Source organism: Idiotropiscis lumnitzeri, chromosome 2 (assembly GCF_059441095.1).
Source record: "Idiotropiscis lumnitzeri isolate Australia: NSW breed Sydney's pygmy pipehorse chromosome 2, RoL_Ilum_1.0, whole genome shotgun sequence".
NCBI classification, from domain to species: Eukaryota; Metazoa; Chordata; class Actinopteri; order Syngnathiformes; family Syngnathidae; genus Idiotropiscis; species Idiotropiscis lumnitzeri.
The window spans coordinates 31,791,152-31,814,533 of record NC_142392.1 but is presented as its reverse complement, the minus strand read 5'-3'; the positions used below and the strand labels follow the sequence as shown (position 1 = coordinate 31,814,533).

At 44.4% G+C, this 23,382-nt stretch overlaps 2 protein-coding genes and 1 long non-coding RNA gene across 3 annotated transcripts in view; 1 reads left to right on the top strand and 2 right to left on the bottom strand.

Moving 5' to 3' along the window:
* The window catches only part of LOC148342311 (uncharacterized), a 230,972-nt gene that overhangs the window by 31,229 nt on the left and 176,361 nt on the right, over positions 1 to 23,382 (top strand). The window lies entirely within an intron of this gene.
* On the bottom strand, positions 12,900 to 14,586 carry LOC148342316 (uncharacterized). The gene is made up of 2 exons (XM_088288365.1): positions 13,088 to 14,586; positions 12,900 to 12,995 (listed from the first exon to the last, which is right to left on the bottom strand). Exon 1 carries the CDS (start codon positions 14,469 to 14,471, stop codon positions 13,488 to 13,490), a length of 984 nt encoding a protein of 327 aa, XP_088144491.1. The 5' UTR covers positions 14,472 to 14,586; the 3' UTR covers positions 12,900 to 12,995; positions 13,088 to 13,487.
* Positions 19,636 to 20,327, bottom strand: LOC148342315 (uncharacterized). The gene is made up of 2 exons (XR_015842310.1): positions 20,085 to 20,327; positions 19,636 to 19,992 (listed from the first exon to the last, which is right to left on the bottom strand). It is a non-coding gene; the product is annotated as an uncharacterized LOC148342315 (long non-coding RNA).

Below are 23,382 nucleotides of genomic sequence, written 5' to 3'. Positions count from 1 at the left end.
CTGATCCGGACCAAGTGATAGGCGCTTCGCAGGTCTAGTTTCGAAAAGATGGTAGCGGACTGTAAGGGGGCGAACGCGGAGTCCAGTAACGGCAGCGGGTATCTATTCTTGATCGTGATTGCATTTAACTCCTTGTAATCGACGCATGGTCGCAAGCTCTTATCCTTTTTCTCCACAAAAAACATACCCGCCCCGACCGGGGACGTGGAGGGGCGAATCAGACCCGCGGCCAGCGATTCGGTGATGTAGTCTTTCATGGCGCCTTGCTCGGGCTGGGAGATCTTGTAAAGGCGAACTGAGGGAAGTACCGGATTCGGAAGGAGATCGATCGCGCAGTCGTACGGGCGGTGTGGAGGCAAGGATTTGGCGCGCTCCTTGCTGAACACGGCGCGGAGGTCATGGTAAATTGCCGGCACGTTTTCGAGATTGACCGCTTTGTTCGGAACTACATTAATTTGGCGGCCCTCTTCGGCCGACCGTAGGCAATGAGCGTAACAGAAAGGGCTCCAGCTTTGGACCGCTAGCCGACCCCAGTCGATGTCCGGGTTATGCGCCTTCAGCCACGGAATCCCTAGGACGACCGGGGCTGCTCTAGCCGGCATAACAAAAAACGAGCGCCTCTCTAGGTGGTTACCGGAAAGTTTTAGCGTTAGGGGCTCGGTTAACCGCCGAATGTCGGCTAACAAGCGACCGTCGAGGTCGCACAGCTTCTCGGACCGGTCGAGGTCCGTGACGGTGCACTCGAGTTGGCCGACTAACCCTGCATCTATGAAGCAGTCATCCGCGCCCGAATCGATTAACGCCCGGATTTTAATGGTGGTGTTTCGACCTATGAGTTCCGCCTCCACCTCCAACCTCCGAGTGTTGCCGGTCTGGACCGGCCCGTTCTCTGGGACCTCAGGCTGCTCCTCTCGGGGGTTGGAGCTCGCGGTGGAAGCGTCCGCGGACTCGCAGCACTCCTCGCGGCGCGCGGGCGACCCTCGACGGTTGGCCCGACGGGGGCAGGCGACCGCTCGGTGACCCTGGAGACCGCAGTAGAAGCACGCCCCGGAACCACGGCGTCTCTCTCGCTCCCGGTCGTCGAGGCGGCTGGCTCCCAGCTGCATCGGCTCGTCGGCTGGCAGCGGCTCGGGCACCAGGTAGCGTGGCGGCTCGTGGCGTCGCAGCTCCAACCCTCGCTCGCGGCGGCGCTCTCGCAGACGATTGTCGAGCCGGATGGCCAGGGTGATGAGCTCCTCCAAGGTCTCGGCGTCGTCTCGCGCCGCCAGCTCGTCCTTGAGGGCGGGACTCAGCCCTCTCCGGAACACCGTCCGCAGGGCGCAGTCGTCGAAGCCACTCTCGGCGGCGCGGACCCGGAAGGCGATTGAGTAATCCGCTACCGAACGGGAGCCTTGCGTGCAGTCCAAAAGTTCCGCTCCTGCTTCCTTTCCCCGGATCGGGTGGTAAAACACCCTCTCGAACTCCGCAATGAACGCGGGGAACGAAGAGCGGACTTCCGGGCGCGCGTTGCTCACAGCCATTGCCCAGGCGCTAGCTTGGCCAGTCAGGAGGCTCATCATGAACGCTACCTTCGCATTATCGTGAGCGTAAGTAAGGGGCTGCTGGTCAAAGATCAGCCGGCAATGATGGATAAAGGGACCGCATAGGCCGGGTTCTCCGCCGTAGCGGTTGGGATGGGACAAACTGGGCTCTCGGAATGGCATGCCCGCGACCGGTTGCCCGGTCGGGACCGCCACGGGGGTCGGGGCTACAGGGGCTGCCAAGGTGCCCAGATGGGCACCGAGGCTCGTGAGCTGGTGGGTCAGCTGGCCGACCGCATCGCGGAGCGTCGCGAGTTCGGACGCCTGCTGCCCTATCATGCGTCCTTGACTGGCTATAGCTGAAAATACCTTCGCTGAGTCAGCGGGATCCATGGTCGGATTATTCTCTCAGGACCGCTTTCCAGCCTCGGCTGGGAAGCGGTGGAAGGTGGATCCTTAATCGCAGACTCAGGAGGAATTGATTGACAGGATGTTTATTGGAAGCCGTCAAGCAATACACAATAATCACTATGATGCAGTATCTATAAATTTAGTAACCGCAAGGGTTCTATGAGTACAGCCGCCGGAGAGGCGAAACACAAAACGCTGGGAGACCGAGTCACTCCAGGAAAAAATAAGGAATCAACAGAAAACGCTTGCAACGCAAGAAACCGAAAAACAATGCTTACCACGAAAGGGTGAAGACAAAATCCAATTGAGACGATAAACTTAAAGCGAGCCAAAGAGTAGCTGGTGAAATTCAAAACATGAAAACGCAAACAACAGAACGAGAGCAAATCGCGAGCAGAAAATCTGTGAACGAGAGCATGAGCAATAGCATGAGCAACGTGGGACAATAATCCGACGCGGGTATGTCCGCGTCGGCTGCTTAAGTAGTCCAATGATTAGTGTCTAAATGACATTCAGCTGTGGCGATCGGGAGCGCGTCTCGCTCGTGGCCGCTTCCCGGAGCGGAGCCGCCGGGCCACGCCCACTTGCTGGAGACGCCGCAGACGGATCGTGACAACTTTGTGGAATAAAAGAAGAGAACGAAGCAGGTTTGTACACGTCTTACTCTCATTTGCTTTGTAAAGAACGACTTTCTATCGTTAAAAATATGCATCACAACATTAAGTTGTTTGGGGAAATCGTTCAAGGTTATTGCCGTTTTATTTTTAAATATTGCCGTTTACTTGCAGGTCTGCTTAACATTTGTTTATGCCAAATGAAATCAGTACCGAAAATATATGCCAAAGAATAACCATTTGTGGGGGGTAAACTCCGTGTTTTTTTCCCAGTTTAAAGTTTGAACTGATTATTTAACATTTTACATATTCCAGTTGTTATATGTTGTTAAAGAAATTAAGTTTGTCATGTCATCATGTTTCAAAACTATGCTGACAGATGTAGTGTATTTTTATATCCACTGTTGGAGTTGAGCCACCGAGAAAAAGAGAAACATTTAGTAAATGAATCTTAAAAGCCAAACTTACTCCAATGCGTGTTCGTTTTTTGTACTCAAGAATAGGGTCAAATAAAGACTCAACAACAACTGATTAGAGTTCCGATATTTTAGTTTCTTTGATTTCTGGAGTTCAGGAAATAGTACAAAGACAGATATATGGGCGGCTTTTTCTTAATCTGACGAGAAACTGTACTCATACGAGTACAATCGAAAAATGGCGCGCTGATCTCAGCCCAGCCTCACATTGTCAAGGGTCATGTAGGTTGAATCGGTCGTCCTTGCTCCCTTCCCCCGGCCCGGCCCACGTTCCAGGTCCAAGGCTGACCTTCTCAGGCAGGCGGCAGTCTCTCCGTCTCTCCTGCTCACATTCCCCTGTAATCTTGTCAGTGTACAGATTGTGTGGTGTATGTTTTCACAGATCAAATTGTGTGTTTTTGGGTGTTCTTGATAGCGTCCCTGTGACGTCCTCCCCTGCCCAACTTGATATGTTTGTATCTTCTATGGCCTATGTGGAGAATGTGTTTTATTGTATTTGTCCATGAAGTGCGATCTGGTTTGTCATCAGTTTGACCTGAGCAGACTGAATCTGTTTGTTCTGAATGAGAGTGTGGGTCATAAAATTCTATGTGTGCAAGTTTGAGGTCTTCCATTTAAACTAAGTTATATAAATTTAGCATATGAATGCATCAGTAAACACCATGACTACAATCCCAGTCAATCTTATCGATGCACTGTACTTCTACTTTCATTTGATAAATGCTTTTTGTTCAATCAATGTTGAACATATTCAGTAAATATGAACCGGCTAAATTAAATAATTGACCTTCTGTCCCGTAAGTGTTTAAAATAATGCCAGCAATCGTAATACAAACCTTCAATATTCATGTCCGGTGTGGCCATTCCCTATAAGAAGGGAAGGCCGGAGAGAGGGGACACCTTTCCCTTTTTTCTTTTTGTGGAGTCTTCTTTTGACATCAGCATGGGACGAGAATAAAATCTCTTTCTAACCAAAATGACTGGGTCAGAAAATTTTTTACCATCACCAATTCTGCCATGCTCGGCGACCTGTCCGGAGGGAAGCTGAGCCAGACCCACACATCAACAACAAAATATACCTCATTTTTGGCATTTTGCTCCATTGAGGGTCTCAGGGTGCTGGGGCGCAGGCGTTCAACAGCCGGCCGGCTGAACTTTCGGTGAGATGCTTTTACTCACAATGGGTGTTGTGCGCCTGTGTCCAAGCAGTCGGGGCTTTTGGGGTCGTTAAAGAGAGCTTGTGCGTGTGGGTCTGCTGGCTGATTGGTCATGGAAAATGTCCCTGTGTTAGTTTCAATTATTGTTTAAACAAGAGGCCTCTATAATGATTAAGACATTAAAAGATGTCAAAGTAACCGCACTATGAAAGAACATTAGAAAAAGTATAAAAAAAATAAATAAATAAATGAAAAAAAAATGATGATAGGAACTAAGTAAATTGGGACTAGTGTGGGAGAAATGTGCAGAAGATAAAGAAAAGAAAGGTCTAGTGTTTAAAGAGATGAGAAATAAGAAGTGTAAAACTATACCTCTAGACAACATAGTCGTGAATAAGCTCAGTTTCAGCACAGACCCTGGCCAGGGTGTAAATTTTAGCAGGAAAACTATGTACTGAAAATAGAAATAATGAAGAGAAGCACACTTCCACGAATCGTATTGGGCACTTTGTGGCATGGAACTCAGTAAGGATCGAGGCGTACCGTTGTGTGGAGGGCCTGACGGTTTCGCTGGTACGTAGCAAGAGTAATGAATTAAGTTTGGGCCGGTTTGACTCCGCTGTTCAGATACGTACACTGTGATTACTCTTGTTCTGGTAAAGGCCACACAAAATCAAAAACCTGGCTACCATCTACTGTGGGACCAAGAAGTCAGGCAGCCCCCACGCAGGAGATAAGGGGTGATAGTTATCAACCAGTGCCAGTCCCTCCTTTGTAGAAAGAATTGCCCCTTCTAAAACCCAAATGTGATTGCATTAATATTCCGTTTTATCAGTTCAACTAACGCGTGTGCGTCCAAGTGTGCATTGAAAGATGCAGCATAAAAATTTTTTAAAATTTTGGATAATAACTAAAGCAAAATTAGAATGAGAAAGATAATTGGCTACATAATAATTGGGGTGAAATTAATCTTCTTTGCAAGAAGCGGTCATATAAATAGAGAAATCTAAGATCATAAAAGGATGAATGCATGTTCTGTGGAATGTGGTTTGTCAACACGGAAACGCCCTGAGTGATGAAAATGTTAAGATATGGTTAAGGAACAGGTCTCTTTGACGGCAAAAGTCTGACTATGGTAAACAATTGATAATTAGACCTCAATGAAGTGATTGTGCAGTTGAAAAAGTTCAAAAAAGAAGAGCTAAATTATAATTGACGTGTTCATGGGGATTGAATATGAATCATAAACAGAAGACAAAACCAATTGGCATTGGCATTTGTAAAATATGATGAGGGATTAAGTTTGTGAGCTCTTATGGGAGACGGCGCGAGACGCGAATGGATTGAAGCTTCCGCCAGTGACCCGTCCAATAGTGTCACCACCACTCAGCTGTGCCGGGTGGCCGTCCTCGAGGGCGTGCGCCTCCCAGTTACTGACATCATGCGAAACAGTCCGTCAATGAGAAACTGCTCATCAGTATGAGTAGAACCCCCGTTTTTGCATCGATGAAAGAAAATATTGGATTGGATGGAGAAAAAGAATTGTTACACCTGCGGGTTCAGAGGGCCAAGAGTGCTAATTCACTGGGAAAGGAAAAAAGAATATGGGAAAAATAAATAAAATAAAACAGGGGGAAGCAGTTAATGCAGCAGCCGACGCATGCAGCTCCCATTGCGTCTGCTCTTTCCGTTTCCGCTGCCACCGCAGGCTTGTTGTCCGCACCGGCCGGTCAACAAGGTCACGTAACAGAAGTAGGGGTGGTTTTAGACATGGGTTGTGAGTGGGACGTTCTTTTGCTGTGGGGTCACTGGGTGATGAGTGGTCCAAACCGAGCCACTTCCTGAAATGTGCCATCCTGTGGTCCAGCGCCATGCCAGTCACAAAGAGGTCCACTAGCACCGGGGCGCCATCGCTACCCCCTCCTCCGACAACGCTTCTATGGCTTCCAAACGCACACTTGACGCCTCAGCCCGATTGGGACCACATTCCACGATAGGGGTGCCCGCGGAGCCTCAGCATTCAACGACCGGCAAGTCTTGGCATTCAGGTGACGATTGATGGACAACAGTTTTAGATGGTGGAACAAGATATTCCACGCTTTGCAAGCTTCTTCAGCATATCCCAATGAGCAACAATACTGTCATGCTTGTGGGACTCTTGAGATTGGCCAAGTCACTGCCGTGGACTGAATTTGACTGTGCACATCCGGCGGGGAAGCATATGTTGTCCTCCGTTCCAGTCGACTGGGCAGCTCTGAGACCAGGGTCTCCATCCTCCCGCGGGTCGTACGTCCTGTTCCTGCTCTGGTCTCTGAATTGTCTCTGTTCACTGAGCCACAAATCACATTCACTATCGGTGCGCATCATCATACTAAAGATTTAGGCCCATTGGTGAAGACGGTTGGCGGAGTTAATTTCAGATGTAGAATACTCCATGTGACTTGCAGGGTGTGGTGTTTCAGCACCCATTGCGAATTCCTCTGTTATGGAACATCTTCAGAATTTCGACACTATGGTGGACCCGGGGTCTGACTGATGTTGTGCTCTGCTCCACAGCTTCTCCAATTTGTTTTTGCAATATCTGCGAAAGTTTTTATATTATTGTGAAAGAAATTAAGTTTGTCATGTCATCATGTTTCAAAACTATGCTTACGGGTTAATAGAAGGTCACAAAAACATGGACCTCTTAAACATGAGTTCAGTGGTAACAGAGTTGTGTCTATGCTGGCAGTTTAGCAGGAAGCCACAAAAACAGATGCACGTCTTGAACCGTGTTTGACAGAAAACCGTTTAGCTCGCATTGAACAGAAGTGTGATAAAGTCAAAGTGTTCATGTTTTTCCATTCTTTATGAGTTGACATCTACAAATTGCTTTGCTGCGCTTCAATAAAACGCCGCACAGGAGCGGGAACGCTTTTCTCTTTGGCGGACTGCTCCTCGCGAGTGACAAAGACAATCTTGGCTGGGTGATTCATTTGTGCACACTTGTCTCGTTTTTGACAAAAACTGTGCACACTGCGGCAAAAAGATCAATGGCGGTTGATGAATTTTAGTGGATAAAGCACAAAGGATTTTTTTTTTTTTTTAAATAAATCAAGTACGTATTGGTCTTATTTATGAAAATTTTACTGGCTCGGTCAATGAACCTCCGGTGGCTCTGCACTGTTTTGTGCTCGTGTGCATAGTTTCACCTCATCCAAACATTTAAAATACATTTAATGCATCCACCCAGGGTTGCACGGATCTCGATCAGTGAACAAGCGCATGCTGCAAGGAATGCATCTGCATCTTTGGCTTACTATGGGCTTAAAAAGGGAGTACGCCACAACCCCCTTTTCTACCAAAAAGCCCAGGAACATTTAGTTCTATCTCTAAATGCAAAAATAAATTGTCATGATCCGTGTCGGTCATGGCAGGGCTTTGTTGTCATTTTTCACGTCCCATGCCTTGTCCTTGTTTTTGTTTACCCCGGTCAGCTGAGTAGGGGCGTTTCCCCTCAGCTCTCCGTTCCCTCCAGCCACGCACCTGTTCCCCCTTAGCCCCGCACACCTGACTCCCATCTGCTCCCCTAATCAATGGACTACTTAACCACCCCGTGCCGACAGCTCAGCGTCGGCGCATTGCCCCATTTGCGGACAGCACTGCCATTGCTTTGCCCTTTCCTCATGCCACCGTTACTCTTTGCTGTCATTCCTGATCATAGCTCGTAGTCACTTGTTATTGTCCCCGTTTCACAGTCTAGTTCAGTTCTGTCCTGTCGCGCCCTTGTTCGTCCTCATTGTTTTGTTATTTTGTCCCTAGTACCTTGTTGCCTTTTGGTTTCGTTTTGTTGAATAAATTCCCTTTAGGTTACCCTAATCCCGGCTTCCTCGCATTTTGGGTCCACCCCCTCCTCGCCGACCGGCGAACCTAACAGAAATACTTGGAAACATATTTCACTTGAAGGATTCCTATTTTATCAATGACATTATGTTGCGATGGCCCCCAGTGGCCCCCAATTATATGTTAGGGTCCCACAACAGGTGTTCCATCAGACGCACACAATAGCCTGTGTGTGCTAACTTCAGCTCGCTTCCAGAAACGTCTGTGACTCTGTCAGGAATTAAATCTGGCATCAGCCGCAACGTGCTTCCTTTTTAAATGCTCGTTTATCACAGTTGTGCTGCTAAAGGGAGGTTTACATCGTAGGACGTAATTTTGTGAAATGCCCCCATGGTCCGGTCCAAATCGGGGTCGCACGCATTGCTCCGTGTGCGGCGAGCACAAGTCAAGGTAGCATGGTAGAAACAATATAAGTCGAAGTCGCCGCCTGAGGTTTGACTTGACCAAACCAAATTTGTCTTTTTGTGTCCTGCAGACGTCAGACAAAATGATCTCTGTTCTGTGAAAGGGGAGCCAGATTTGACTCACATCAAAAAGGAGGAGGAGGAGGAGGCGGAGATCAACAAGTCACCAGTGAACGTTGTCCCTATAAAGATTGAAGATGAAAACAAGGATGAGAGTGAGGACAACAGAGGGGCGGAGCCTACAAGCAGCAGTTCAAGTCATCACGTGACAACAGAAGGTGATGAAGACCACTGGGGGCCATCACAAACACATAATGAGGACACATTATCAGACGCTCATGACAATGATGATGATGATGATGGGCAAGCCAAAGGTGAAAGGGCATGTCACTCTGACTCATTCACTTCAAAACTGTCTTTAAAAGGGCACAGAAAAACACACAGTGGTGAAAAACCTTTTTCCTGCTCGGTTTGTGGCAAAAGCTTCTCTCGAAAGTCTCATTTTGTAAGGCACACAAGAACGCACAGTGGAGAAAAACATTTTTCCTGCTCAGTTTGCGGAAAAGGTTTCTCTCAAAAGGCAAGGTTAATAGCACACAAAAGAATGCACAGTGGAGAAAAACCTTTTTCCTGCTCAGTTTGTGGGAGACGCTTCTCTGTAAAGTCAAATTTAACTTGTCACACAAGAACACACACTGGAGAAAAACCTTTTTCCTGCTCAGTTTGTGGCAAGAGTTTCTCTCAAAAGTCGCATTTAATAATTCACACAAGAAAACACAGTGGAGATAAACCTTTTTCCTGCTCAGTTTGTGGCAAAAGCTTTGCTTATAAGCCAAATTTAACTTGTCACACAAGAACACACACTGGAGAAAAACCATTTTCCTGCTTGGTTTGTGGTAAAAGCTTTTCTCAAAAATCAAATTTAACAAGTCACACAAGAACACACAGTGGAGAAAAACCCTTTTCCTGCTCAGTTTGTGGCAAAAGCTTTTCTTATAAGTCAAATTTAAAAAGGCACACAAGAACACACACTGGAGAAAACCCTTTTTCCTGCTCAGTTTGTGGCAAGAGTTGCTCTCGAAAGTCTCATTTGATAAATCACACAAGTACACACACTGGAGAAAAAACATTTTCCTGCTTGGTTTGTGGCAAAAGCTTCTCTCAAAAGTCAAGTTTAACAGAACACACAAGAACACACAGTGGAGAAAAACCTTTTTCTTGCTCAGTTTGTGGAAAATGCTTCTCTCAAAAGGCACATTTAACAGAACACACAAGAATGCACAGTGGAGAAAAACCTTTTTCCTGCTCAGTTTGTGGAAAATGCTTCTCTCAAAAGGCACATTTAACACAACATACAAGAACACACAGTGGTGAAAAACCATTTTCCTGCTCAGTTTGTGGCAAAAGCTTCTCTGTAAAGTCAAGTTTAACAGATCACACAAGAACACACACTGGAGAAAAACATTTTTCCTGCTCAGTTTGTGCCAAGAGTTTCTCTCAAAAGTCGTATTTACGACGCCACACAAGAACACACAGTGAAGACAAGACATTCAGTTGCAGCGTTTGTGCTAAAAAATTCTCCACTAAACAGCATGCGGAGAGTCACAATTGTGCTGGTGAGAAAAGCAGCGATCCTTGAAGCTTAAAAAAAAGAAAACAAAAAACTGAAGGAACTGACTCTTTGTGGTAAGATGTAAATGTGATTTTGAATAAAATACGATATATTGAATTTTGCAAAGCTTTTTTATTGACATTAAGCGTGTGATCCGTGCCAGAAGAACCATTGTGTCTGAGTATTTGTATTTGTATTTGTTTTTATTTTTGAAAGTATACAGGGACAGTGCATATTAATCAAACAGTTTCCTGTAAATATGCCAAATTATAGCCAATGGCTAATTTGCATCCGTTGTCCCTGAGTGATGATGATCTTTTTTTTGTTTTCATATCAAACATTGTTAATGAAATTAATTGCCTTTGCCTGGAACATTTGTTCACATTATGCTTTTCAGTTGTCTTTTTAGCCGTACTTAATGGAAAAGGTGTGAGAAGAAACTGTGCTTATGAAATCGTTGCCTTCCACAGTCATCAATAAAATCACGTGTTCCACTTGCTCAACTGGCCTTCATTACGCTTTGTGAAAAGGTGAAAAACGTAACTAGAAGTTGAACTATAAAAAGAACAAGAAAGAGAAACGCAAGCAGTCTCAGTTTCTCTCAAAGGTTTTGGAATGTCAGGAGTTGGCAACCTGATGGCGACTGGAGTCAGCGCTGGTTTTCTCGCTGTGTTTGGCTGGCTCGTATATGAATGGTCCATTGAACATAACTCAAACTCTTCAAATATCCCCTCACATACATTTAATATTTCGCTTTCTGAATAAATTTCTGACTGGCTAAATACACTTTCTAGGTTGAGCTCCATCAAGCGTTTGGCATTTGTTGCTAAGCAGAATCTCACTTCGGAAAAATATACCAAATATTTTTTTTCATGCTTTATTATATTTTTTATAGATTGGATTATTTATATAGTGAAATAGGGAAATATTAAAATGTAAAATTGGAAATCACATACAGACTTAATTCAATTAATAACAAATATAGAAACATTTTATAAATATTGAACTCATTGAGAAGAGTCCTGATCTTGAAATAAATATTGAATTATAAAAAAATACTAAAAAATTAATTCAATAACCCGACCCCGGATGAGCGGCAGAAAATGGCTGGATGGATGGAATAATTTAAATTGCATACATATTCAAATGAACAAATATGTTAAGAAATATTCAAGTGTGAAATAAAAAGGTTTAAATTAATATTTATATAATTTCACATATTAAAATAATTGAATAAATATTGTAGTATTACATAAGCAAGCTTAAATATACATTGAAATAAATGAAAAAATAAGTTGTGTATTTTTAAATGGCCTAATTTAGATATGGGAAGTAATTCTCTTTATGGAACTATGAAGGGACTGGAGCTCACAGAAGTGACCAGTCTTGGTTCTGAAGTTCCGATGTAACCAGATACTGCCCTGAGAGAAAATAGGCCTGAGCATTGTTTATGGTGGGGGCAATTCTCTCGCCAGGTCAGTGACCTTCCAGGGTATGAGAGTAATTTAAGGTGGTCACGAGTAGACTGGTCATATCAACGGGGAGACGCACCTGCTCTCCCTCTGGGGGACTTTTGGAGGGAAATCCCAAAGACTAGCGGGATGGGAATGCATATGCAACAAGGGAAAATTAGATATTCATGTCCTATTTGGGCATTCCGTATAAGAAGGGAATGTCTGAGAGGGGGCTCACACGTTTTTGGGGAGACTTCTTTTGACATCAGCATGTGACGAGAATAAAATCTTTCTTCTTTCTTTGGTTCTTTTCCATCACCAATCCAGCCTTGCTCGGCTGCCTCTCCGGAAGGCAGCAAGGACCCACACTTCAAAGACAAAATATACTACATATTGAAAGAAAAATAATACTCAAATATTGAAATAAGTATAGAATTGAATGAATAAACAACAAAGAAATAAATACCTCCTGGAAAATATCATTATTTGCAACATTTGTCAACATTTTTCTTTCTTGCACATTCTTAAACAGTCGTAATTTTTTTTTTTTTTTACTTTTACTTTTTAAGTTACTTCAGTGCATTTCACACCTTAGCCTTCGGGGAATTCCTACTTTGTTCTACTTGAATAAATCCCCATCAAAATACCATCATTTATGACACCACGGCTGGACAAATAATATCCAGAAACACACTTACGCACCACTGAGTGAGTGTTGGACGATATAGCTTCTCTTGAAAGGTCCGACTTGAAAATGTCCTTGCAAGTGTATCTGCAATTAAATCCACGCTTATCCCTCCTTCGGCCATTGTGGTTTAAAAAAAAGCAAGAATATATTTCAGATTTTCGAACGGTTGCCAGTTACGACTTTTTGGTGTGTTGATTCGGCAGAACGCTGCCCCCTCACGAGTGAGTATCCAATCACAAAACGCGTTCATCACCCTCAGCATAAGGCCAGCGAAAAGGCTCACTGTAACCAACTCGTGATCTGATTGGCTATCGCAACCGTCGAACAAATATGAAAGCTCATTGACTTTGACAGAAGAGATGCTCGCACAATTGCATCTTAAGGCCTCGGAATGCATAATGCCCGCTCCCCGTATTGTGAAACCTGCCTGGCAACACGAGCGAGCGGAATTCCGATTGGATTCAAAACCCTCACCTAAAAATACAACGCTCAGCTATAATATTACATCAATGCGACGATTATGATATTTTTTTTTTATTGATTATGTTTGGCCAGCAGAGAAGGCATTGAAGGCCCAACACTGAGTTACTTAATAGCCTAAATTAAACTTTACTTTCATCAATAGAGTTAAAGTTATGCTTTATTGTAGGCGTTATGTAATTAATAGTGAAGGATTGTGTAGCGGCCCCTTGGTCTTGAAATAATGGCGGAGAGTTTCAACTGGTGTCGAGAAACTTTTATTGCTGAGCAATGGTCACATATACTGCACCGTGAAAACTATTAAGCAGAAAAACAAACACAAACTGTAACAGTAGTATATAAAGTAATTCACATTTTAGTAAATTTTGTATTTTATTGCATTGTCATACCTCGTTACGCTTTCCAAGGGCGCTAATAAACTGTTGTCTTTGCCTGGGCAGACGTTGATACACTGAGCGCGCCACCGGTAACGTATCAGGACACGATTTGTGACGTCGTGACCCGGAAGTTAAATAGACAAAACGAAGAAGAAATGAACCCCCTTAAACAAACACGGAAACGCCACTAGGTGGCACTGCAGGTCCACGACCTCCCATCCACACACATAAACAAAACAACAGCAATGCACCTTATCGGGCATTTACACTCCCACCAAATCCTAATACAATGAATGAACAATATACAAAGCGTGAATGAGTTGTACAGGATTTTCTTACATCTATTAAACCTGTCTGGTTAACTATGTGTGTGGGTTATCGAACAGACGAACCAACAAACAAAATGTCTCATTTAGTCACCTAAAAGAAGCACTAATTTTTGGATAGGTCTCTCAATAATTGAAGGTCTAAAAGAAGGGTCTGTTTGCTTTTGAGATTTTCGCTCTCCAACTTGCAATTTAACGCGACGCACCAAGCCATCACTACTTTGAACCGTCTCAATCACTCGTCCAAGTTGCCACAGATTCCTTGGGAGGTTATCATCCTTAACAATGACAATGTCATCTACTCGGAGGTTGCGACGAGGTGAGTGCCATTTCTGTCTTGTCGATATGTTCATCAAGTATTCCTTTTTCCAGCGGCTCCAGAACTGTTCGATAAGATATTGGACTCTTCTCCATCTCTTATTGGCATACAGGTCTTCCTTAACAAACATCCCAGGGGGAGGAAGAGCTACTTTGGATTTCATCATAATGAGGTGATTCGGTGTTATTGGTTCAAGTGCATTTGGATCATTAATTCCGTCTACTGACAATGGGCGGCTGTTCACAATAGCCATGGCCTCATAAAATAGTGTTCGGAGGGAGGGATCATCAAGTCGACCTGGGCATTGTGCAAAGGTGCTGTCCAACACATTCCTGACAGTCCTGATCTGGCGTTCCCAGACACCACCTGCATGACTGGCAGAGGGGGCATTAAACACAAACTCACACTGCTTCTCAGCCAGGAAGATTTCCAGCAGCTTAGCGTCACATTGTTTCAGCCCTTCCTTGAGTTCGTTTCTGGCACCTACAAAATTAGAACCTTGGTCACAGTGGAGTTGTCGAACAGTTCCCCTAAGACTAATGAAGCATCTCAATGAGTTGATGAAAGAGTCTGTTGACAAATCTTCAAGCATTTCGATATGAACAGCCCTCGAGTACAAACATGTGAAAATCAAGCCGTATCTTTTGTGTTCCTTCCGGGCTTTCTTCACAATGAAAGGACCAAAACAGTCCATGCCGCTGTACGTGAATGGTGCTGAGGCTTCAACTCGTTCTTTAGGTAGTTCTGCCATTTGTTGGGTCTCTGTTGGCCGCCTAAGTTTCCTACATAACACGCAGGCATGTATTAGCTTGGAAACCAGCTTGCCTCCTCCAATTACCCAGAATCCGTTTGCCCGAAGCTCATTTAGCGTCTGGCTCCGACCCTGATGGCATGTTTTAGCATGGAAATGGGACACAATCAGCTTGACAACGTGGCTGTTAGCTGGTAAGATGACTGGGTGCTTGACTTTGTGACAGAGCGAGGAGCCTTTTAATCTTCCACCAACACAGAGAAGTTCGTCAGACCAGATGGGGTTGAGACTGAAAAGAGTGTTTGTGTTTGGAAGATATTGTCCATCCTGAAGTATCTTGATCTCAGAGGCAAAGGCTTGTTGCTGAACAATCTTAATCAATCCTTTTGCAGCCCTTTCACGCTCATCAACCGTCACATGTTCGCTGTGCAGTTTCTGCTTAGATCCTAGTCTCTTGATTCTTGCAACTACCTTAAGAATCATTGTCCAAGAAGAAAACTGATCCAGACGTCTGAGGATGTCACTATAGTTCTTCGTTTCAGTTGCAAGTACTTGAATAATCTTCACCTCTGGATCGCCAACAAGCAATTCTGGTGGGCTGCTGGCCGTTAGATGCAATTCACGCTCCCAGAGAAACTTCGGCCCTCGCAGCCAGTTTGTTGAATGTATATCTGAGGCACAAAGACCTCGAGATGCATGATCAGCAGGATTTTCAGCAGTATCCACATAATGCCACTGACTGGGATCAGCGTTATCCCTTATCACTTGCACTCGATTCGCAACAAATATGTGGAACCTACGAGCATCGTTGTTAATGTATCCAAGCACGACTTGAGAATCTGTCCAAAATACCTCTGCATCAATTTTCATGTCAAGCTCACATTTTAACATGGCACTGATTTTTGTAGAAACCACTGCTGCGGCAAGTTCTAGCCTAGGAATACTTGTCACCTTTGATGGGGCAACCCTTGCCTTTGCAAACACAAGACTGCAGTGTACATCATTCTTGTCGTTTGTGTACCTTAGGTAAGAACATGCACCGTAACCGACGCAGCTGGCATCCGAAAAATGGTGCAACTCTACTTTCACAATGTTATGCAGGTCACATGGATGGTAACACCGTGGAATTGAAATTTCTTTCAACTTGTGAAAACCATTTAACCACCCCTCCCACCGTGGGGTAACATCTTCTGGGAGAGGATCGTCCCATCCGATGCCTCTGTGACAAAGTTCTTGAAGGATAAGCTTTCCCTTCAGACTGAATGGTGCGATGAATCCAAGCGGATCATAGAGAGAGGCAATGATGGACAGGCAACCGCGTCGGGTTGAAGGCTGATCTTGCAAACTAATATTGAAGCAGAAAGCGTCCGTTTTAATGCACCATTGAATTCCGAGTGCACGCTCTGAAGGGGATGGATCTAATCCAAGGGGTTCGATGGTTGCTGCTCTTTCCGAAGAATTTAAGAACGTGAGGGCTGCTTCCTTATTCGAGTTGAATTTACAAAGGCGCAGGCCTCCTCTACTGCACAATTCTTGTGACTCAATGATCAGTTTCTTGGCTTCTGCGACTGATGGAACGCTGACTAAACCGTCATCAACGTAAAAACCTTTCTCCACAAATGTCGAAGCTAGTGGAAAGAGGGATTTGTGTTGTCGTGCCAGATGTTTCAAACCAAAGTTGGCGCATCCTGGAGAGGAGGAGGCTCCGAAGAGATGAACTGTCATCCTGTACTCCTGTGGTTCCTTCTCCAAATCTCCACCTTTCCACCAGAGAAATTTCAAATAATTTCGTGATTCAGGAGTAACAGAGAACTGATAGAACATTCTTTCGATATCGCATATGATTGCTACTGCTTCCTTCCTGAAACGACAAAGGACACCTACCAAGGGATTAATTAAGTCAGGGCCGGTTAACAGCGTGTCGTTTAAAGAAATACCATGGAATTTGGCTGAACAATCAAATACGACTCTTAATTTGTCCGGTTTTCGGGGATGAAAGACGCCATGGTGCGGAAGGTACCACTCACTCTCTCCCTCAGATGCTGCCGGGGCAGGCTCCGCTTCACCTTTGTTAATAGTTTCTTCCATTGATTTGACGTATTGATCACAATATTGTTTATTGGCCTTTAACTTCTTCTTAAGACACTGTAGTCGAATTGTAGCTAGTCTCTTATTGTTTGGTAGGTTCGGTGGACCGTTACCTTTGAAAGGAAGGGGAAACTCATAATGTCCGTCTTTCTTTTGTGTGATGCGATCACTGAGGAACTGTATGAAATAGACATCATCCTGCGAAACATATTTATCTTCAGAATTTCTGTCGATGAAGTCTGATTCGAGAGCCTTCAGAACATCTGTAGTTGATGGACTTGGGATTTCCTTTACTGTCAGCCGATGCACAAAACTTTGACTTCCTTGTCTGTCTAGGTGGGGGTTTGATGAGCCAACAATACTCCATCCTAGTTCTGATCTCTGTGCATACGGTTGCATTTTGTCACCAATAACAACTTCAAGAGGAGCTAGTGCAGATGGACAGTCATGTCCAATCAGGAGTCCCACATCACAGTCTTGAAGTGGTGGTAGCTTATCTGCCAAGTGTCTGAGATGAGGCCACAATAATGCTGTTTCTTGTGTTGGTACATAGGACTTATCCACTGGGATGAAGTCTCGGCTGTAAGCCTTTTGCAGTGAGATGTGATTCTTGGAGTGCAGTCCTCTAACTTGAAGACCTTGGACGTTTTTGCTTGGTATGATTGTGTCAATAGCTGTCATAGTACTAAGTTTCAATTTTATTGGTCGTGCATCCACCTTCAGTTTGTCCAGTACATCCCTTAAAACAAACGTTGAGTCACTCTGTGTGTCCAGTATTGCATATGTGAGAACTTCTCTGTGTGGTTCTAGTACTGAAGATACAAAGACGGGGACAATACTCGAGGTGGCAGAAGCATGTCGTGTTGATGTATGAGACACAACATTGTGCAATTCCTGGTTCAGAGGTTCATTTGCGGAAGTGGAGTTATTGCTTATTGCTTCCACAGGTCTTTGGTTTCTGTCTTCGTGCAAACAGGTAGGGTGACGACGACTGCATATCTTACAAGTATGCCGTTTCTTACAATCTTTGGTAATGTGACCTTTTCTTAAGCATCCAAAGCAGAGGTGATTTTCATAAATGACTGCCCTTTTTTCTTCGCCACTTTTTGCTGCAAAGACGGGACATTTTGCGATCCCATGCTCTTCACTATCACAGACTGTGCAGGGCGGCTTTGCTTTAGTGCTGTTTGCTTCTTGATTCTCTTGAGCATATGTACTTACTTGTATATTTGTGTTTAGAGCGCTGGCTTTCTTCTGCGATTTTTCTTCTGTAGATTTGAAATTTATCAACAACGGAGAAGCAATGGGGTTACAAGCAATCCGTGCTTCTGTGTTCAGGAACTCAGTGAAGCATGCGAGATCTGGATAGTCTCCAGAGGTGTCAAGTTCTGCGACAACTATTCGACTCCACCTGCGCACAATCCATTCTGGTAATTTTTGGAGCAACTTGTGGTTTTCTTCGCAATCATTAAGAATAGCTAGTCCTTTAACATGTGGGATTGCCTCTGTGCAGCCTTGGAGGAAGTCTGCAAACTCCCGTAGTGCTTGTGAATTGTTAGCACCGATCTTTGGCCATCTCGCAAGCTTATCTCGGAAAGCCCTTTGTATGATGAATGGGTTCCCATATCTGTCCTGTAAGACTTTCCAGGCTCCTTTGTATGCATTCTCTGAATCTCGATAAAAGAAACTTTCTACAGCTGTGAGCGCCTCTCCTGTGAGATAATTTTTTAAATAAAACATTTTTTCACTCGGTGGGAGGGGTTTCCTATCAATAAGAGCAATGAATGACATCTTCCACTCTGTAAACCTTAAAGGGTCACCACTGAACACAGTTGGTTCAGGTGTTGGCAAGCGACTCATGCTTATTGAACTTGCGATTGCTTGGGCTAGGCTGCCAGATTCCCGAGTTATTGAGATTTCAGGGGGAGCTGCTTGATGAGGATGGAATGACACAGCATCTGGATTCAATTGAGGTTTAGTTTCTGTTCCATAGTAAGCGGGGTAAGTTTGGTCATGAAACTCTTCGTGTTTCTCAAAACCTCCGAAACTGTCATATGCTTTCATACGAGCTGCTGCTATAGCTACATCCTTTTCTGTTTGCAACTGCTGCAATTTTGCTCTCTCTTGTTCCAACTGTTGTTGCATTTCCACCTCCTTTTGTTTCATTTCTGAAAACATCTTTGCCTCTTTAAGTTTCCATTCACACTCTAGCTTGTGGAGATGTGCTTGTTGTGCTTGAATTTCTTTCATCGCCTTCGCTTGCTCTACCTTTGCAAGAAGCTCTGCTTGTGCGTCTGCTCTACTGCTGTGAGTAGCTGTTGAGCTGGAGTTGTTCGAGCAGCCTGATGACTCTGAGACGATTGTTTCGGTTTGGGTGTGGCCAAAAATAGATCCATACTCATCTTTGCTTAATATTTCTCTCACCCTTTCCTTCTCAAGCTGGTCATTAAATTCTTGGTTAACAGTCTCGAGACGTTTCGTAAGAAGATCACATATTTCCCCTGTTAGCATCACGCAGGCATCCATTTTTTTGACAATCTCGGGCGTAGTGTTACAATTACGTAGGATGGGTTCATACTGCTGGCTTACATCATTATGCTTTGCTTGAATGTGTTGCTTGAAGATGAGAAGGTCTTCCGATGAACAGAGGGTTTTTAGTTTTGTCCTTGTCTCCTTTGCGGCCAGCTTCCAATGATCAAAGGCCTTGTTAAAAGCCTTCTCACGTTTTTTAGTACCTTGTTCATTCATCTCTTGGCCTTTCTCTGTTAACTTTCTTTCGCGAGAGCTGGATCTGAGCTGTGTGTCGGTAGGACTGACTGCACCCTCTGCTGGAAGCGACATACTGTTTGTTTGTTCGTCTGCTCTAAGTCAAGTAGCCTTTGATTGTGCTATGCCTGAATTAACACATTTAAGCTGTAGTTACACCTTACTACAGAGTAACATTTACATCAAGCATTAACAAATAATGCACAACCCAAAGGATTCTTAGCATACAAGCAGGATGTCAGAAATAAAGGGTGTGCAGATTAACGGAAAGAGATGAAGAGGTGTAACATTAATTATGCAAAAGCACATGTACCTTGAACTCATCACCAATTTTAGAAACATGAGCAGTTGTGAATTAGTTCACAACATTTACCTTACAACAGCAAGTTATTATCAGGAAAGTTCAAATCTGCTAAATTTGCATGTCCATTTGAATTCTTGCCAGGTTATGAGAGCTGATTCATGGCAGTGTAGACTGGTTGGTACCGGGTTGATGGGTGTCTTTGGTTGATGGTGATTAACTCTTCACCAGGGATGGCAAGGCTTTGTGTTGCGTCGAGTTTTCACTGTAGCGGCCCCTTGGTCTTGAAATAATGGCGGAGAGTTTCAACTGGTGTCGAGAAACTTTTATTGCTGAGCAATGGTCACATATACTGCACCGTGAAAACTATTAAGCAGAAAAACAAACACAAACTGTAACAGTAGTATATAAAGTAATTCACATTTTAGTAAATTTTGTATTTTATTGCATTGTCATACCTCGTTACGCTTTCCAAGGGCGCTAATAAACTGTTGTCTTTGCCTGGGCAGACGTTGATACACTGAGCGCGCCACCGGTAACGTATCAGGACACGATTTGTGACGTCGTGACCCGGAAGTTAAATAGACAAAACGAAGAAGAAATGAACCCCCTTAAACAAACACGGAAACGCCACTAGGTGGCACTGCAGGTCCACGACCTCCCATCCACACACATAAACAAAACAACAGCAATGCACCTTATCGGGCATTTACAAAGAGACTCATCATAAATGCTACCTTGGTGCTGTCATGAACATTCGTGAGGGGCTCTTGATCGAAATTTAACCTAAATTAATGAATAAACTCCCCACAAAGGCCAGGTTCCCCCCCATAATGGGAGGGGTGAGGTAAATTTGGCTCGCGACTGTGGTAGCCGGGCGGGAGAGCTCCGGTCGCAAAGGCAATCGGGTCGGAACCCGAGACAGTGCGTGACAGCAGGCTACCTATGCGGGCATCGAAATTCTCAAAACGGTGGGCCAGCTGGCCAACTGCGTTGCGGGGGTCCGCAAGCTCAGTCTCCTGCTGTCCCACCAATCGTCCTTGGCTGGCCAGAGCCTTGTAAATCTTCTCTGTGTCCGCAGAGTCCATGGTCGGAATATTTTGTTATGGTATTTTCCATCACAGCTGGAAAATAGGATCAGGACTCTTCAAGCGCAGACACAGAGAGATTAATTTTAACAAAGATATTTATTTTTACAAAAACAGGAACACTATATATATATAAAATCATACGCAATACCGACAAAGTGCAACTAAAGACGCGAGTGGAAAAACTGACACCAGGGGAATAGCGACGGGAACGAAAAAGGTAGTGATGGGTCCAGGGACACCGAGGCGTCGATGCGCGCGCCGAGCTTCCAGGGCAAACCCCGTGTCGGTGCGCGTACTGCTTTGAGAAAGTCACGTGACCACTACCAGAATCGTGTCGACACAGCGGTCGCGCGCCAAACTGTGTTCATAAGGAAGCGCATCTGTCAACAGGATGGACGCTCAAAACAAGCATCGAGTTATTGGCGCATTACTTTGCGTTAAATATCCGCAAGATGGAAGACGTCACTGTTGATGCGCACTCAGAGGTGCAGCGCTATATGTCAGCAGGACACGTTGCACGTACGGAAGACCCGCTCTTATACTGGAAGTCCATGCAGGCAACGTTCCCTCACCTAATTATATTAGCCACACAGGCGTTGTGCACACCGGCCTCTTCAGTGCCTTGTGAGAGGATTTTCTCAAAGGCGGGGGAAATTGCCTCAAAAAAAGAAATAGACTGAATAACAAAACGCTGGAGAAACAAATTTTTTGGAATAAAAATATTTAATTACAATGAGTCCATTGTCATTCACAACACTTTTACTTGGGCATTCAGACAGATTTTCACTTAATTTATCAACTGCGTCTCAAATATCAAAGATTTTCTTTATTAAATTGCATGTATGTAAAAATAATGTAAAAGGAAATGCCTAATCAGAATCAGAAATCCCTTTGTCATTGTGCTCAAGTGTGCAACGAGATTAGAGAGCTCCCCTCTCCAGTGCAATACAACAATAATTCAGTTAAATATATAAATTAGATAAGAGAATAATTAGTGCGATGGAAAGTAATACGAAATAGGATATATAAAAACACATCACGTCGCTAATCAATGGAATTGGATAAAGTTAGTTTGACAGATCAGTGTCAGATGACCCTGTCAAATGTTTCCTGCAAGTCCACCAGGTGTCAGTATTCAGCAACACAGTGTCAACACAGTGTCAATACATTGTGTCACTGTGTCGAAACGATACAGGATGCCTCATCTACCCATCACTAGAAAAAGGCTTGCAAAAGGCAAGGAACAAAATGAACAAAAATCGCTTACCACAGAAGGGCAAGGAAAACCAATTGATGAGCGAGCTCAACCGAGAAAATCAATAAAAGAAAACGGAAACACTAACAATGAACGGGAACAAGTTACACGGAATGCAATAACGAGGTGTCTAGAATTCACAACTTGGGACATGAGCATGAGCAAGAGGAATATTCCGACGCTGAGTAGTCAGCGTGGAGTGTTTAAATAGTGCAGTAATCAATGACTTGACGAGTGACAGGTGCGTGGCTGGTGGGCGCATCTCTCCAGCCATGACGACATGAACAGGAACAAGCGCTGGAAGGAAACGCCCCCACTCCAGCTGGGCAAACACAAAACAAAAACATGACAGGACAAAACGGACCATGACACAAAAGGATTAGGTTTTTGGGACAGGTTTTAATTGAAACATTTTCTGATCATGTTTAAAGAAAGTCTTTAGAACAGGAGATGTCTCGCAATTGATGAGAGGTTTGCCAAGTATAAAGTTGGATTAAATAGTTCGGCAGCTGATTTATTAACTGATGTGTATCAAATGTAACAAAGGTGGACGACAGATGTTTTATGACTATGCGACACCAGCCCTGACATGACAACTTTTAAGGGCCAAGACAGCATTCCATAAATACCAGAATGCTAACGTCCACATCTATGAGCTGTTTGACGTCACAGGTGCAGGATCGTCAGCCACGTCCAGGAGGAACAGGAGAAACTACATCGCGGGGACTGAATGGGAAAATCCACAAACGCACAGTGGTAAACTTTGGCATACGCTGGCTAAATTGAGGCAAAATTATGGTTCTGCCAGCACAAATCTCAGTGTAATCAAGGCGGACGCGCCGAGGGAGGGGTCTTTGTGTGGAATTGGAAAGTACATTTTTGGTGAATGAAAGTGTGAAAGAAAAAGGGTTTGCATGTCTATGTGGTTTGAGTGAATGTTTAAGGGACGGGCCTCAGGAAAGAAACCTGATTGAGGGCACCGGCAAGCCCTAACAGCACGTAGGATGCAATGGACGGACAGGCCTGATCAACCTGAATCCCTATTGCACTCCCAAGTACTGATTTTCAAATTGCTATTGGAGACAGATTGGACTAATTAAATTCAAGCATCAAGTGAATGATTGATTGACGTTAATACACAAAATTTATGCAAAACTGAAAGTGTCAGAATGGAGGTAATTCACCCCTTCTCGCTTGCAAGTGCCACTCCTCCAGTTCTCTCCACAGGTTTGAGGTGACATGTGACCTGTGTGACCAGAAGGCCAGAGAACGCTTCAAAAAGCGCCGCATCACGCCCATCCCGGAGGTTCTCCTCAACAAGGAAGGAGATATAAGATATTGTAATTTAGGGTCCACAAAAACAGATTAAGATATAGTTGTCGCTTTAGCCTGCTCATGTGCCTCGCAGGT